The 18,194-nt window shown below is 37.8% G+C and overlaps 1 protein-coding gene across 8 annotated transcripts in view; it reads right to left on the bottom strand.

Annotated features, from left to right (window-relative positions):
* Nucleotides 1-18,194, bottom strand: part of MAP2K5 (mitogen-activated protein kinase kinase 5) — a 235,775-nt gene that overhangs the window by 105,685 nt on the left and 111,896 nt on the right. For all 8 annotated transcript variants that reach the window (XM_064485502.1, XM_064485501.1, XM_064485500.1 and 5 more), the window contains 2 exons: nt 2,168-2,241; nt 1,151-1,201 (listed from right to left, as the gene is read on the bottom strand). In XM_064485502.1, coding sequence (XP_064341572.1) covers nt 1,151-1,201; nt 2,168-2,241 — 125 coding nt within the window. The remainder of the gene's footprint in view (nt 1-1,150; nt 1,202-2,167; nt 2,242-18,194) is intronic.

Genomic DNA, 18,194 nt, shown 5'->3' with positions numbered 1-18,194 from the left:
AAAGCATTCCATATTTTTTTCAAAGACTGAAATCATGGCATTTGGCAAGGTTTTTTAAATTATAAAGGTGGCTCACAGATCCAGCTAACCTGGTAGAGCCAAGAGGGTGATTATGTTTTATAAAAAATAGATATGATGACGTCAGAGGTTAATTTTTTCACATTACCTAGAAAAATGAGAAAGAATGAATTTTCTTTAAAAACAATGCAAGGCAAAAATTAACCATGCTGGTATCTCAATTAAAAAAATGCTTGGTACTGTTCTGAGAATAAGACCCCGGGTTCCAGCCACACTTCATTTAACTCCGTATAAGGACTACTGGACGTGAAATGGACTACCTGAATACATTTAGAGCCCTCATCAAAAGATCTAAACTTAAGATGTTAAAACAAAACTTTGTCCCCCAAATGATACTAGGTAAGTTTCCTGCTTGCCTCCTGCAACCCCCCACTCTTGAAGTGATTGTGGAAACGAGTAAATAAAAGCAATTTTATGGACACAAATAACTTCCCTTACTTAAAAGGTAGGAAAAAGAAAAAAGTCAAAGCTAAGTCCACATTAGTCATCGAAACAGTTCTATGCTTCTATTTGTATACTGGTAAGCTTATTTCAGAGGGACTAATTAAATTATCTTACAATAGGCATGAACTCAACAAGGAAACAGAATACAGATACACAAGTTCAAGAGAGAACTGTCTGTTAAACCCTTACACTCAGAGATCCATAAGTAATCATTTAACTTTCAATTAATGATTTAATTTTGATCTGGTGTCAAAGCATGTTTATATTCCTGGAAAACACTGCTGATCTTACTGACTGACATTTTAGTATACTTTAGAGTTAATTAAATAAGCGATGTGGCAAAGTATGTTGTAAGATGCAATTTTTCTGTTAAGATTAAACTTCAGAAATTGGTGATTTCATACTTGAACAAACCGGTTAAGTCAATGAAGTCAGAAAAGTTGGCAGCTCCTGTACAGACTCTACCGTCCTTTAGGAGGATTTAACAATCAGCTCGTGACTGGGTTGACTCTGCAATTTATGATCTGTTAGGCTAAAAGTGTGGAATTAATTCAAGAATTATACATTACCAAGTACATAAAGATAAAGACGTTGGCTTTAAATGTTGTTTTTGCATAAGTTTACTTACCGCCATATAAGCATTTGTTCCGACATACGTCTTGGCTATAGAATTCACCAGCTATGAGACAAAACAGTCTGTTAGAACAATATAAAGATAATGTGGAAATAAAATGGGCAATTATTCCTCATTTAACCTACAATCATCATTTCTATAAATCAACTAAAAATTATGTAAAAGGGAACAAATTCATCTACAAAGGCATTTAAAAATGATTAAATCTCTCTTTTCTTTTGAATGTGATTTCCGATTTAAACCAGCACAGCATTACAGTTTATAGCAGATAACCTTAAACAATTCACTTACGCAGGATGCTTATCGCTTTAGTACCCCAAACCCGCCTGATATAAAAAGTCAATTTGAAGTAGAATTTGAGCACACTCATTTTTGAGTCAGATGGTTCAGGATGTGAATGAAACCCCGTGCATTACCAGAATGAAACAAACACTAAATACGCTGGAGGGATAACAGACTTTGACAACTCATAATACAACGATGACCTTCGCTTTGGTCTTCGTGTTTGGCTGGGAGTAAAGGTGGCTGCAATTCAAATCAACATCACAGCACGCTCATGGGTCACTATCACTGGGGATCTCAGGGGAGGCCCAAAATGGAAATTAATTAAAATTTGTGCTGCACATTGTAATGGCCCTCCACCATTGTTGCTCCCAATATTAATTCTTATTGTGGGCCAGTTGGGCTCCCCAGGCACATCTCCCACTCTGCCCTCCCTTTTGTCTGGCCAAAACGCTTTCATATCAAAGCTGCATATCAATGAAGTTTGCTATTCGTAAGTAGTAATTACAATATCAGCAGTTTTTACTGTCATTAAACAATGAACAATCATATTTTGATGAAGGAAACGCGCTCGGAGATTAAAAATGAATAACACAATCCCAGCCGAGGAGAAGATGCAGGGTTCTGTTTGTCTGGCAGCTAGGTGCTTTTTCAATCCAGAGAGTAGACTGAAGATAGAAAGTGGATGTTACAGGGAAGAGAGAAAATCAGAAGGAAAAAGAGACCTACCTGAGTGCTAACTCCAAAATCACACAGCTTGACTTGTCCTCTGGTGTTTACTAGCATATTGGAGGGCTTCACATCTACAAAAGGACCAGAAAAGTTCACGCAACTAATTCCGTATCTACAGTGCTTGTCCTAGAAAAAGCACACACGCTCATCATACCATATTGCAGAAGTGACATCATCTGTTCAGCCCGAATTCTAATCACAAATTTAATGCAAAGCATTTTATCTGGAGGCAAAATGTAAGGACCTAACTCCCTCACTTCCACCCATTTCTGGTTTCTGTAGAAGCAAGGGTTTATTTATTTCACATGAAAGTCAAATAAAATCTTGGCTTCCAACAAGAGTAAACAAAACCATCATCCTACTCCAGCTTTCTGGAAAAGAAGATAAGAACATGTAATCTTCTTGCAAAGATTCTGTACAGAAAGGCTTAGCTCTGCCCTCAATGTGAAACGGCTCCTCCCACCTAAGAAGCAGTAAGGCCAAAGGGAAGCCAGCGAGGAAAAAAACCATTCAAATGTTTGCTGGTAAAAGGTTATATATGACAGAAACAATGAGAACACGAGTGCAGTACTGCGATTTCCTGGTTTTATGTGTAAATGCTGCTTCAGATAATCCTCAGAAATTGACCTAAAAGAGGTGTGTGTGCTTGTGTGTGTGCATGCGTGTACTTATAAATCTTTGTTTTGTTTACACTTCTCTTCCCTTACATCATTTTTGACTGTTGCTAGAGTTAACAAAAGAACTGACATAGCGTTTGCCAAGGCGTCAGTTGCTAAATAATGACACAAAGGGTTTCTGTGCAGCATCGTCAGTGAAAACAATGGGCCTTTTCAGGAATTCAAGGAGCCTACAAAAACTGTCCAGCAGGATAAGAGCACAGCACTTTTAATGGTACAGAACAGTTCCTGCTTCAACCTTTCACCTTCAAGGGCAAAAGTGGTCTGGAAAAGACAATGTCCTATATTTAGTAAGGCATATAACCTTAATTACCCCAAAACTGAAAAAGAGACTCATGATTTTTTATGTAACATCTCAAAAAAATCTGAGTTAATTTCACTCCAACCCTCCACCCTGCAAAAGGGTACCCCCGAAAGCATCTTGCCAAGAGTAGGTACTTAAGCTCAAACTCGGTAACCAACGATTACTGAACCTACCTACCATGTGACAGGCAACAGGCCAGGTACATTCTCATATGCATGCTCATTTGGTGCTGCCTGACTGACATTAGAATGTAAACTTCACAAAAGTAGGGGCTTTGTCTTTTCTATTGACTACTAACATCCCAGCCCGCGAAGAGTGCCAGGCATACAGTTAAGTGCTTAATAAGTATTTGCTGAATGGATGAGAATGAATGAGTGGAAACCATGAACATGCATTATTTCGTTAACGGCTCTGCTTCCGTGATCGGGTTAGCAGCACACCCTGTCAGGTAAGACCCAGTATGTACTTCTGTTAGGGGGGGCTTTCTCTTTGTATACAAGTCAGTATGTGTTTGCAGGTGTAAGGGCTTTTACCAAATGGTCTCTCTGCCTCTGGTTTTCCCCAATTTTAATACAACTCTTATATCACCATCATATTAAATATACCACTCGCACTATATCATTCCTTGAGGAGGAAGTAAAACATTCCCTGACCTCCCCGGCCAACCCAAATGGGAGCTCCTTAAGAACAGGGCTGTGCATTCGAATGTGCTCCAGCAGTCCGCACAAAAATTCACACCACAGACAGCCACAGCCAGCCACAAATGTATGCCAAGTTGAAAGAACTGTTAGACTCTACAAACTCTGGTCTTATTTTCCAAATCGAATTCTCATTACAGGCTCTCAACTTGGAATATTTTCCTTTTGGACAATCTGCTCTTTTATACATTGACACCCTTAAACCACTCTGAAGCCACCACATCAGATGGAGACAGTTAATGAACAAATATTCTGAGCTCCTGGGAGATGGAGCTGCCTGGAAATTACAAGGTATAGGAAAATTAACACATCTTTAGCTTTAATCACATACATATTTGACTTAAATGGATCAACAGAGAAATAAAACAAAATTTCTATATTATGTTCTAAGAGGCAAGGTGTAAATAAGAACTTTATGGCATTTTCAGTGCTCCAACAATATCTATTTTTACTTACATACAAGTACTTTTACTACTGTGTGACTTTTGCACATTCACCTTTTAGTCTAGTTTTCAGGAATACTTTACGTGTGAAAGTAGCAGACACAGCCATCCTCAAAACAATCTTTGTACTCCAACTAGACTGCTTCAGTCATTGTCTCCAAAGAACCCCCCATTACTAAGCCTTCCTTTGTTTACACTGTCTGTCCCCGCCACCGAACCCCCGGGTTTAGAAACCCTTCTTCGATTATTTTTTGACTGAACTCTGCCCATCTTTCAAACTCAAGTACCCCACTTCCCAGTTATCCTAACTACTCAAGTCATCAAAGTCTCTGCTTTCTTTGAACTGCTAAAGCATTTACTGTCTGTACCACGTGGAGCTGAGCATGTGGCACTTTTATTTTTTACTAGTAATTACTCACCATATTTACTGTTACAGGTACCACCAAGTCCTAAGTTCACAGCACAGGAATACACTTTACACATTTTTGTCTGTATCCTATTTGAGCACAGTGTCTTGCTACCGGTTGATGGCTTTCTCAGTAATACACTTAATTTGCTAGTGTAAGTGTTCTCCCCACCAGCAACATCATTTGAACATAACAGATCCTTTTAAACAAAACCAGCGGATTCAGGCTAGGAGACAGAGACTTGGATTTTAGTCTTTTGGGCCCTGCCACAAGTTTGGCGTGTGACTCTGGAGTAGGCATGGGACATTTTAGCTTTCAACTCTGTGAAAAGATTATTCGGGAGATAATAAAAGTCACTGTATCAATCTTAAAGAACTGTGGGGATTAAATGAGATAATTGATGTAAAATAGCTTGTAAACTGTCAAACACTCTATAAATATAAGGTATGATCATTATCCACTGGCAATAAACCAAGCTACAAGAAGTGTTATATTTCATTATGTTCAGGAAATGATTTCTGCAGCTACTGCAGTAAATCCAAGCTGTGTTTGGGTAAAAGACTTGTTGAAAGAAAAGAATTTCCAAAGCCCAGTAAGTAGAATGATAAAACCAATTCAATGTTTATGAGGAAGCGCTTCTGCCAGGTTGCTGAGGCCGTCTTGGAGCCCGTCCCCTGCTACCTCTGCGCTCAGCCTTCCGAATCCCCTCCCTGCCCACTCCGCTTCATCTCGCTGGTCTCCCTGCCAGGCTCCTGCTCTGTGATTCCATATCCCTGGAAAACCCTGCTCCCACATACAAGCATGGCCTGCTCCTTAACTTCTTTTTGGGTTTCTGCTCAAATGTTTCTCTTCGAAGAGAAGCCTTCCTTCCTCAACCACCCACCACGAACAACAGTATCTTCCCACTCCAGACGCCCCCTGTTCTCTCTCCCCTGTTCTTGGCAGCACTGACACACTCCATTTGTACGTGCAAATCTGCTCCCTCTCAGTCCTCCTCTCTTGAAGGAAAACTCCATAAAGGCAGAGATTTGATCTGTTTTGTTCACTCCTGTGTCTAGAATGGTGCCCGGTATGGACAAGAAACAGTACGTGTTGAACAGAACGGTGAATGACTATTCCCACTGAACAGACGGGCATACACGCTCACCTGGGGAAGCGTGAATCCGGGCTGAGAAGGAGCTGCAACTTTTCCCACTTAATGGCATGGAATAAATATATTTCACTATTAATAAATCTATTTGTAGATGATATTTTTCATTCTGAGAAGAATCTGGCGTTCAGAAATACTCGTTCAACAAGTATTTACTGACACCTTACCGTGGGCCAGATATGACAAGAGATGCTGCGGGGAGAAGTGTGAGTGAGACCTATCTCGGCCCCCCAGGAGAGTGCAGCCCGAGGAACTGCTGGTGTATGTTTTGACCAAAAACAGTGCAAATGAGAATTCAGGACAATAAAGCTGCTATGTATCCTCTAAATGAGATTTTCTTCCTGAAAAATTGGCAAGCTTCCTATAACAAGAACAGTTAAGTTATGTAACTAAATAGCTCCCGAGCCTGGCTGTGCATTAAAACAAAACAAAACAAAACAAAACCTTTTTGAGTTTAAACTCAGATCTACTGAATCAGAAACCAATCTAATACAGCCTAGTCTTCAGCACTTAGAAAAGACCAACAAAACCTGCTGTATTTCCCTCTAATTTAACTGCTGGCAAGTTCAGGATATCTGAAGACAAAGTTCATCTATTGTTTAACTTTTTAAAATCAATTTTATTCATTAAAAAACCAATTTTATTGCAGTCATTTTGAATATACAGTTTAACAAGTGCGACAACTGTATACACTCATGTAACCATATCATAATCAAGATATGAAACATTTATATCACCCCCAAAAGTTCCCTGGGCCCCTCTAAGGTCAACTCCACCCTGACTGATCTCTGGCAATCACTGACTGGTTTCTGTTATGTGAGATGACTTTTACCTTTTCTACATAGATTATAAACCCCATAATATGGTGCTATAATTTTTGCTTTAAACTGTCTGGTGATTAGTGTTTGGTTGGTATTTCCCTGTCATTAACATTTAAAGTGGATATCCTGCAGATGGTACACAGCTGGGTCTTAGTTTTTAAACCAGTCTGACAATTTGTGCTTTTCATCTCAGTATTTATACCATTCACATTTAATGTAATTATTGATATAGCTGAGTTCAACTCTACCATCTTACGATTTGTCCCACGTTTGCTCCTTTTTTCTTCTTTTATTGCCTTCTTTTAGATTAGCTGTGCTCTTTTTAGTATTCCACTGATCTCTACTACCGGCTTCTAAATTCGAAGCTGGCAAACTTTCTCTGTAAAGGGCCGTATTTCAGGTGGAGGGCCACATGGTCTTCCTGTAACTACTGAGCTTTGCCATCGTAGTGCAGAAGCAATCTTAGGTGATATGTAAATGAACTGGCATGGCTGTGTTCCAACAGTATTTGTTTACAAAAAGAAGTTGTGAGCCAAATTAGGCCCGCGGGCTAAAGTTTGCCCGCCCATTTGAAGTTTCTTTCTTTCTTTTTTTAATGGCTGTTCTAGGGTTTACAATATGTTTAACTTCTCATCGTCTACTTTCTTTCTTTCTTTTTTTTTAACGATTTCTTTATTTTCTTTCCACTTTCTCTTTTTTTTTCTTGGTGGGGAGGGGGGAGGTAATTTGGTTTATTTATTCATTTATTTATTTTTAACAGATGTACTGAGGATTGAACCCAGGACCTCATGCATGCTAAGCCTGCACTCTACCACTGAGCTATACCCTCCCCCTCCAATATTCTACTTTCAAATATTAGGATATTTAATTTACAATGTAAGAACCTTAGAACAGTATGTTTTCATTTTCTTCCTCTCATCCTTTGTGCTACTGTTATATATCTTTCCTCTACATATGTCATAAACCCCACAATATAATGTCCTTATTTTTGCTTTAAATAATAATCTTTTCAAAAATTTAAAGAAAAAAGTGCTTTCTTTGCCTTAAAAAGTCTCCATTTAACCGTTATTTTGGAAAAATAAATTTACTGGCATGGAATTCTGGATTCAGTAGGTTTTCTTCTTTTCCAACACTTTAATGATGCCTTCCCACTATCTTCTGGCTTGCATAGTTTCCATTATTATTTTTGCCATTATTATTTTTGTTCCCCTCTATTTAGTGTATTATGTTTACTCTGAATATTTTAAAGATTTTAAAGTATCACTGGCTTTCACATTTTTTATGTTGACATACTTCGGTATGGTTTGTGTTTAACCTGGTTAGTTTGTTAGGCTTCTTAGATCTCTGGGTTTACAGGTTTCATCAAACTTGGAAATTTGGGGCAGCATTATTCCTTCAAATTATTTCCTGTTCCCTTTTCTTTCTTCTTTCCTTCTGAGACTCCACTTACACACACATCCTAGACTTCTTGATGATGTTTCAAAGACCTCTGAGACTGTGCTCATTTTTCAAGTTTCTTTTTTCTTTGCAGTAATTTTAGATAATTTCTATATCTCTAATATCAAGATCACAAATTGCTTCTTCCACAGTGTCCAATCTACTGCTAATTCCATCAAGTGAAATTTTTACTTCAGATATTTTATTTTTCATATCTGGGAGTTCCACGTGGTTCTTTTTTTATGTCTTCCATCTCTTTCCTCATAATGCTCATGTTTTCTTTAAAATCTTTGAGTATATTTACCATAACTGTTCTAAAGTGCTTGTTTGCTAAGTGGGAGTAAGGAGAGTCCCATTTCTATTGACGGACTGTTCTCCTCGTTATGGTCTTCCATCCATTATCATAAAAAAAAAATTTTCAACTTACTGATTTTTATTTAGATGCCAGATATTCTGAACTTACATTGTTGAGCAAATTTGTTGTAATTCTTTAAACAGTGTTAAACTTGATACTAGAAGGTAGTTAACTTACTTGCAGATAGCCAGATCATACTGAGGATTACTTTGGAGTTTCTAAGGAAATCCCAGAGCAACCCTCCTTTAGGGCTAGGTTAGCCCCACTATTGAAGCATGACCCCTTTAAAGTCTCTCCTGGATGCTCCAATGTATTCAAAACGGTCTCTTTACTCTGGCTGTTTAGAATTTTAAAAATTCCCAACTTTGTGTAAGCTTTAGGAATTGTTTAGCTTACAGATCCCCACAAATTTTCATTCCCGGACTAGCTTTGCAAGATTCCACCCTACAAGAGCAGAGGTTGACACTCAGTCAAAAAACCTCAAGGAGACTCCCACAAAAGCTCTTGAGCTCTTTCTCTGCACAGTTCCTGCCTCTCTAGGAGTCTGCCCAGTAAAACCCAGCCATTCTGGCCTTCTTGATATCCAAACTCTGTCTCTTCAGCTCAGTAAGATCTCTGAGCTCTGTTTGGGTTCCCCTTCCCTGTGCTGCAGACCGGAAATTGTCTCCAGGCAGAAAGCATGGGTGATCACAGGCCTCATCTCATCTGTTTCCCTTCTCTCCAGGATCACAGTCCTGCACTGCTTGTTATCTAATATCTGAAAACAGATGTTTCATAAATTATGTCTAGCTTCCTCATTGTTTTCAGCAAAGCCCAAGTGCCATTAGCACTGATGCCTTCCTAGGCAGACGTGGAAATACCTTTATTTTAAAATACTTGTTTTTCGTCTTTTGTTCATTGTTTTGACCTCCCATTGTAAGCTGCCTCAAATCCTTTTTTGAAATAAATAGGATATAGATAATATTAAGACTTTATTTAGTTAGGCTAAATCTGAATTCATGTGACAGGATTTGAAGCAAATGGAGTCTTTTAAAATGTTGGAATGAGGATAGCTCTCTGATTTGTTTCACTTTATCTGAATAAAATAGTCCACCTTATATAGGAAGTATCAATATTGCTAGTACATAGCCACAGAACTTAGCGCTTCCATGTTTTCATTTAAAACATGCAAATTCTATAATTCTCAAGAATAGCTCCAGGAATACTAAAAAGATTTTTGGGGGTTTTTCTTTTTCTCGCTTTTCTTCAGCTTCATTCCAAACGATAAACAACAGCACAACAGATTAGGCAAGAACGATTCCTTTTAAGGAGATAGTTATATCTATGTTTATTTTAATACACTCTCAAGTCATGGCAAACAGCAACTGAGAGCACACAGCTTTTCATTTAGCTCACTTAAAAACATCACAGTCTTTCTTCTGTAAGCAAAGTGCAGAAAAGATGAGTCATTAAAGTGACTGATTAGAGGTGGCAATCATCAGGGCAGATGTAAGTCATTTTGGTTTAATCAGGCCATTAATTATTAGGGTTTATCAATTAGTTTTATTGAAGGCAAGGGAGCTTAAATGAATAGTAGGGCATTGATTTTTAACTGAGACATTTTCTAAAAGAAAATACAAATGAGGTGTTTAGAATTTGAAATTACTTACAGGTCCTTTTCATACCACTAAAAAGAAATAAGCTTCATCTAATATAAACTATAAGCCTTTAATAAAAAAAACAAAATTAACTCTAATCCATTGCATTACATATAAAATAACATATTTTAATGTTCCCTAATTTGAGGTTTTCTTTAAATTAAGAAAAAAAGAGAGAGGGCTCATAAATAAAATCAGAAAAGAAAGAGGAGGTGTTACAGCTGACACCACAGAAATACAAAGTATCGTAAGAGACCACTATGAATAATTGTATGCCAACAAATTGGACAACATAGAAGAAATGGATAAACTCCTATAACCACACAAACTTCCAAGCTGAATCATGAAGATATGGAGACTCTAATGAGACCAATTACTAGTAAGGAGATTAAATCAATAATTTAAAAACTTCCTAAAAACAGAAGACCAGGACCAGATGGCTTCACTAGTGAATTCTACCAAATACGCAAAGAAAAATTAATACCAATCCTTCTTAAACTCTTCCAAAAGACAGAAGAAAAGGGAACAGTTTCAAACTCATTTTACAAGGGCAGCCTTACCCTGATACCAAAACCAGACAAAAATACCACAGGAAAAGAAAATTACAGGCCTATATCCCTGATGAACACAAATGCAAAAATTCTTAATAAAATATTAGCACACTGAACTCAACAGCACATTAAAAGGATCATACACCATAATCAAGTGGGATTTATTTCAGGGATGCAAGGATGGTTCAATATCTGCAAATCAATCAACATGATACATAACATCAACAAAATAAAGGATAAATATCACACAATCATCTTAATAGAAGCAGACGAAAACATGACAAAATTCAACATCCTTTTTTGATTAAAAACTCTCAACTAAGTGGGTACAGAGGGAACATACCTCACATACCTCAACATAATAAAGGCCATATATGATAAGCCCATAGCCAACATCATACTCAATGGTGAAAAGCTAACACTTTTCTTCTAAAGTAAGGAACAAGACAAGGATGACCACTTTTGTCACTTTCATTCAACACAGTATTGGCAGTCCCAGCCAGAACAATTAAGCAAGAAAAAGAAATAAAAGGCATCCAAATTGGAAAGGCAGATGTCATATTCACAGATGTCATCAATATATATATATTCCTACACACTTCACCAAAAAACTGTTAGAACAAATAAATGAATCTAGTAAAGTTGCAGGATACAAAATCAGTATACAGAAATTTGTTGTGTTTCTATATACTAATAATGAATTATCAGAGAGAGAAATAAGGAAAACCATCCCATTTACAATTGTGTCAAAAAGAACAAAATATGTAGGGAATAAATTTAAGGAGGTAAAAGACCTATACACTGAACAATGTAAGACAATGATGAAAGAAACCGAAGAAGATACAAATAAACTAAAGATATTCTGTACTCATGGATTGGAAGAATTAACATTATTCAAATGTCCACCTTACTCAAAGCAAATTACAGATTCGATCCAATCCCTATCAAAAATCTAATGGCACTTTTCACAGAAACAGAACAATTCTAAAATTTGTATGGAACCACAAAAGATCCCTGAATAGCCAAAGCAATCTTGAGAAAGAAGAATGAAGCTGGAGGCTTCACACTCCCTGATTTCAAACTATATTACAAAGCTATAGTAATCAAAATGGTATGATATGGACATAAAAACAGACACATAAATGAATGAACAGAATATAGAGCCCAGAGATAAACCCACATTCACACAATCAATTGATGAGAAAAAAGCCAAGAATACAAAATGGAAAAAGGACAGTCTCTTAAATAAATGGTGTTGGGAAAATTGGACAGCCACATTTTAAAAAAATGAAACTGGACCATTATCTTACACCACACACAAAAATTCATTCAAAGTGGATGAGAGATTTGCATATAAGACCTGAAACCATGAAACCCCTAGAAGAAAACACAGGAGGTAAGCTCCTTGACATCAGTCTTGGCAGTAATTTTTTGGATTTGACTTCAAAAGCAAAAGCAACAAAAGCAAACATAAACAAGTGGGACTACATCAAACTAAAAAGCTTTGCACAGCAGAGGAAGCCATCAACAAAATGAAAAGGCAACTGAATGAGAGAAAATATTTGCAAATCAAACATCTGATAAAGGGTTAGTACCTAAAATATATAAAGAACTCAAACAACTTAACAGTTTAAAAAAATCTGATTAAAAACGAGCAGAGGAACTGAAGAGACATTTTTCTCAATAAGACATATAGATGGCCAACAGGGACATGAAAAGGTGCTCCATATCACTCATCATCAGGGAAATGCAAATTAAAACCACAGTGATATATCACTTCACACCTGATCAAACAGCTATTATCAAAAAGATAAGAAATAACAAGTGCTGGTAAGGATGTGGAGAAAAGGGAACACTTGTGCACAGTTGATGGAAATGAAAATTGGTACACCCACTATGGAAAACAGTATGGAGATTCCTCAAAATATTAAAAATAGAACTACCATGAGATCCAGCAAGTCCACTTCTGGGCATTTATGCAAAAACAAAAAACAAAAAAAACAAAAACAAAAAATTATGAACTCCAAAAGATATATACACATGTTCATTGCAGCATGATTTATAATAGCCAAATATGGAAATAAATGTCCATTGACAAATAAAGAAAATATGGCATAAATTTACAATGAAGTATTATTCGGCCATAAAATACAGTAAGATCTTGTCATTTGAGACAACATAGATGGACCCTGAGGGCACTGCGCTAATCAGATAGAGAAACATAAATACCACATGATTGCCCTTATAAGTGGAATCTAAACGCAACAATAACAACAATAAAAACAAGCCCACAGGTACAAAGAACACATTGGTGTTTGCCAGAGGAGGGGGACGGGGGTAAAATGGCTCAAAGAGTCTAACGTACAGACTTCTGTTTTTAAAGTAAGTATGTCTCAGGGATGTAATGTACAGCATGGCAACTACATTTAATAATCCTGTACTGCATATTTTAAAGTTGCGAAGAGAATAAATTATAAAAGTTATCACAGGAAAAAAAATTTGTAACAATGTATGGTGATAAGATGTTAACTAGACTCATTGTAGCAATCATTTCATAACATTCAAATATTGAATCATTATGTCATACACCTGAAACTAACATAATGTTGTATGTCAATTATCAATTTAAAAAGATACTTAAAAAAAGGAATGGACTGCTCACATACCCATGCTACTAAATGAAGAAAACTCAAAAAGATTATGCTAAATGAAAGAAGTGAAACAGAAAAGACTTTCTAATGTATTAATCTGTTTACGTAAAATGTCTAGAAGAGGCAAATCTATAAATTCAGGAAACAGATTAGTGGTTCTCAGAGGCCGGGGCTGGGAGCAGGAGGTGACTGCAAATTGACATTCAGATTCTCTTCTGGGGTGATGGAAAACGTTCTCAAGTGGATTATGCTGACAGTTACACAATTCTGCAACTTATTAACAATGCCTGAATTGCACACTTAAAATGGATGAACTTTGTGATACGCAAATTTCATAATAAAGCTGTTTGAGAAAATCAGCCTCAAAACACAGCCATTTAACTTCTTACTGGCTTCTCCACAGTTTTTCAGGTGTTCAGTGAGCCCTGTGGTTACTTTCCTACTCTATTTATAACAAAATACCAGACATCAGTTAATTACACTGATCATATACCACGTATTAATTGTAAAATGGTATTCCCTCTCAAAACCGACATGCTCTGGAAGGCCTAACTGTGATTATAAATATTTTTTAAGGGTTACTTCTGTGTATTTAAGATTATTCTCCCAAATGACTAAGGCTATGTACACAAAATGTGAAAACAATTGGTTCAAACACGTAAATTTTATCAACCAATCGTAGTTGCCTCAATAATCTCCAGTCACTGCTCTGGCTGATTTTCAGGCTGGACTTCTTTTTTTTTCCCACTGAATTGACCAAATTGACTGTGGAAATTGGTATCATGTTGAGACAAACCCATGTTGCCACCCATAACCGCCTCATGCAGGAAACTGTATCTTTACACATGCTGCATCAATTAGCCATTAAAGGATCCACATAAACAGCCTCAAGCTGAAGCTCACTAATAAAGGCCCAGAAGAGCATGTGCTTTCGGCAGCTCTTCACAAAGGCTCCCCCGCCCACTGCCCAGCCCCCGCCCCCAACACAATCAGGGGTCAGTGTGGGAGGTGACCCTCGCTCAGGAAGTGGCTGGGTACCGAAGGGGTCGTTCAAAACCGATAAATGAAACCTCTTTCACAGAACTACAGTTGGAGTTAGCCAATGTTTTACATAGCAGGGCCCTACCCATCAATTTCCTTTAAGTTTACTCCCAGAGACAACCATGACTTCGTACGTGCGATTCTGCTTTCCCATCAGAAGAAGAAAATCCATGCAAACTGAGGACCGCCTTTTTGCTGTGATCTGCTTGTATCAGGTGCTGGTGATTCTCTCTCACTTCTCCTCCCTTTTGGTCTCCGTTTTGTTTTATATTTAAAGTATTTAGAAATTGTCATACTAAGTGAAGCCAGAAAGAGAAACAAAAATACCAAATGGTATCACTTATATGTGGAATCTTAAAAAAAAAATGGGACATATGAATTTATTTACAAAACAGAAACAGAATCACAGACATAGAAAACAAACCTGTGGTTACCAAAGTGGGAAGAGCGGGTGGTGAAGGGATAAACTGAGAGTTTGGGATTTGCAGATACTAACTGCTATATATAAAATAGATAAACAGCAAGGTCCCACTATATAGTACAGGGAACTACATTCAATACCTTGTAATAGCCTATAATGAATAAGAAAATATATATATGTGTGTATGTATAACTGAATCACTATGCTGTACACCAGAAATTAACACAACATTGTAGACTGACTATACTTCAATCAAAAAAAATCTATCTTTCTTAAAGAAATTAATTTGCTCTGTTCTTTCATGTGTAAGCCTCACTGACTGCTTTTAGAAACAGGCACAGTACAATCCTTAAGGAAACATGAGTTCAGTTTTAAAATACGGTATGTGGCTTTACTGCAGGATGATAATGGAAGCAGAAATAAACTTCTCTTCAACTTTCTCCCTCTATAAAGCAATGACACTGTTTTGTTTGAATGCCAGGAATCCACTTTCAGTTTACGAGAAGCCAGAGGACATATTGGCAGGTCTTCACTCCTAGTAACCTCTCCTAGCACTATGCCAGGGTGCTTCAGCAAACGTCTCATTATGTTTAACTGTCTTATGAAAAGACAGCAACTAATATATCTATCTAGTTATTTCTTGGGGACTGCATTCTAATGAATGAGAACAGCAGGTACAATTAAATACAGGCTATGCTGACATTCCGCATTACAAATTCATCTGCGCACAACAGGAACACGCTTAAGAGAAAACCACAATGCAACATAGAAGTTATTCTAATCATTCCATCGCACGGGAAAGGGTAAGTCATCCAAACATTCTTGCAAAAGCCTTAAATAAAATTAAGCAGCATCATTAGCTATCCTAGAGGCAGTTACCATCAAAGGCTCATGATTCAGCTCTGAATGGAAGCAACAAATGTGGTTCTTCTTCTTAATGTACGATAAGGGCAGGCGACGTGTAGCCTTTACAAGGCTAACACCAGGGAAAAAAAGGCGTGAGCTTCTCAATTCTGCCTTCGTTTTAGTAAGTGAATGAGGTACCCTTCTAATATGGTGGATCTTAGATTCCTGCTTGGCAACATACTCTGGTTGATGTCTGGGAAACACCAGGTGTGGACGAACAAGTTCCTGGGAGTTAGAAGGGACCTATATTCTGCTCCATCTCTGAACAATCTGCTTTCCACAAGCCTAAGATAACACCCATTATAAGACTCCTACTGATTACAAAAGCTTTTCAGTGAAAAAGGAAAGAGAGCAATGAAATGCCACATTGAATGCGTAAATAAATTGTAAGATACATTTTGATTATAGACTTGATTACAAGCAGTATGTCCAGAAGACCAACCCTGGTACATTGTTCTAAAGAAATTAACAAAAATTAGAGCAAATAACACTTCTCTGGCACATGCTACATGCCAAGCACTGGGCTAAATGCATCATCATCATATGCATTATATCCCATTTAATTCTCATCATAACCCTTGAGATAGTTACTACTGTTAACCCCATTTTATAGATGAGAAAACTGAGGCTCAATTTAATGAAATTACTTGCTCAAGGTCACACAACTAGAGACTCCAACCCTAACTCTTGAGCCTTACCAAACTGCATTATGTTTATGAGATATATCTCATCTGAACTTACGAGCTGGTACATTATCTCAGCTTTGGCACTGAACAGCTGGGTTGATCTTCGGATGTTTCATTTTAGATTTTTCTACTTCTCACATAAAGTAGATATAGGAGGGAAGTTTGGGGATGGTTCTATTCTCTCATTTAACGTCTTGCTGCTAGTCTTGAGAAGCAGTTGGTCAAACTGTAATTATTATGTGCCAGGCACGGTGCTATGGCCTCAAAGAGGTTAAGGGATGGATCCAAGGCCATACAGCTGAGTTGAATTTAGAGGCAGAAGCTGAACTTAAATCTGGGTCTGACCCTAAATCTAGAGTTGTTCCACTAGGCTACCAACCACGTATCACTTTTCTAGTGACTAAGTTACAAGGCTTTTCAAGCCTTAGTTTCCTCATCTGAAAATGGGGAGACAGTGATGCCTTCCTTGAAAGTTTATCAAGAAGCTTAAATAAAATAATATACACAAAAGATCTAACACAGCAGTATGCAGAAGGCACTCAACGAATGATAATATTAATAACAACAGTAACTACTATTGCACCCAATCCAGAAGGAGCTTAATCCCCCACAGCAAAAGAATGGCCTTGATTTCCATGGGGCTCATCACCTTAAACCATGCCTTTGGAGAAAGGGAGGGATATGCAGAGGTCTTCTAACTGCTAAACATTCTTGGCAGAATGTTCTGAGGGTATCTTAATTTAATACTAAAAAGAGGAACAAAGCGTGAGTTTCAACTAAGCAACATTACAAAAAAATTCCAGGAGAAAAACATTATTCCCAAAAAATTATGATTCAATTTATACCTCTAATAAAAATGCACCAGCACACAATCAGTGCCACAAATTAACTGCGGTCTCCAACCTCTACCAGCAGAAATGACTCATTACACAGCTGTTCTGCTGCCTCTGACGAGCTCCTGAACTTCATAGTTTGGTAAGAGACAAAGCTATGACCAGGGCTTGATGAATCCAACATTTATCAGACCACAGGCAGAGCACGTCATGCTGGGTGACTGGACGGGGTACCGTGAAGGACTGTAAGTCAGACACACAAAGATCATGTAACCTGCTTTGAATCCCATCCCCAGTAAGGCACAAGGATCTTAGGGGAGGAGACAGGGGACTAAACGCCTCTCCTGTTTGTACTCCCTCCCTGTGTGGCACATGACTTCTTCTCTCCTCTAAGGCTTCCACTGATACTCATTTGCAGAATGGAAGAGGAAGGTGGCCTGCATGGTAACTGCCCGGGGTGCCTCACCTTCTTAGAGATGTCCTAAAAGGGGTGACTCCGTCTGTGGTAAATCCTATCACAGACGCATGGGTGAAAGAAAAGCTAAGTCTAGGACAACCCTCTCTGATTAAGTAGACCACCCCAAATACACATACTTATAATAAGAGCATATTCATCATTATTATTATTGTTGTTGTTGTTATTATTAAGCTTTTTGAGATACTTGCAGGCTCGCACGCAGTTATAAAAATAATAGACATCCTGTATACCCTCTTTATCCATTTCCCCCCAACAGTCACATCTTGAAAGACTACAGTACAGTATCACAACAGGGTATTGATGTGCACACAGTCAAGACGGAGCATGTGTCCATCACCATACCCTTTCATAGCCATGCGACTTCCTTCCTACCTCGGCATCCTCTCACTGGCCTCTGGAAACCACTAATCTGCTCGCCATTTCTATAATTTTGACATTGCAAGGATGGTATAAAAATGGAACCGCACAATATGTAACCTTTTGTGACTGGCTTTTTTCCCTTAGCATAATCCTCTGGAGATTTATTCA

The sequence above is a fragment of the Camelus dromedarius genome, chromosome 5 (assembly GCF_036321535.1).
Source record: "Camelus dromedarius isolate mCamDro1 chromosome 5, mCamDro1.pat, whole genome shotgun sequence".
Taxonomy (NCBI): domain Eukaryota; kingdom Metazoa; phylum Chordata; class Mammalia; order Artiodactyla; family Camelidae; genus Camelus; species Camelus dromedarius.
The sequence above is the reverse complement of the archived record's forward strand: the minus strand, read 5'-3'. Positions and strand labels throughout refer to the sequence as shown.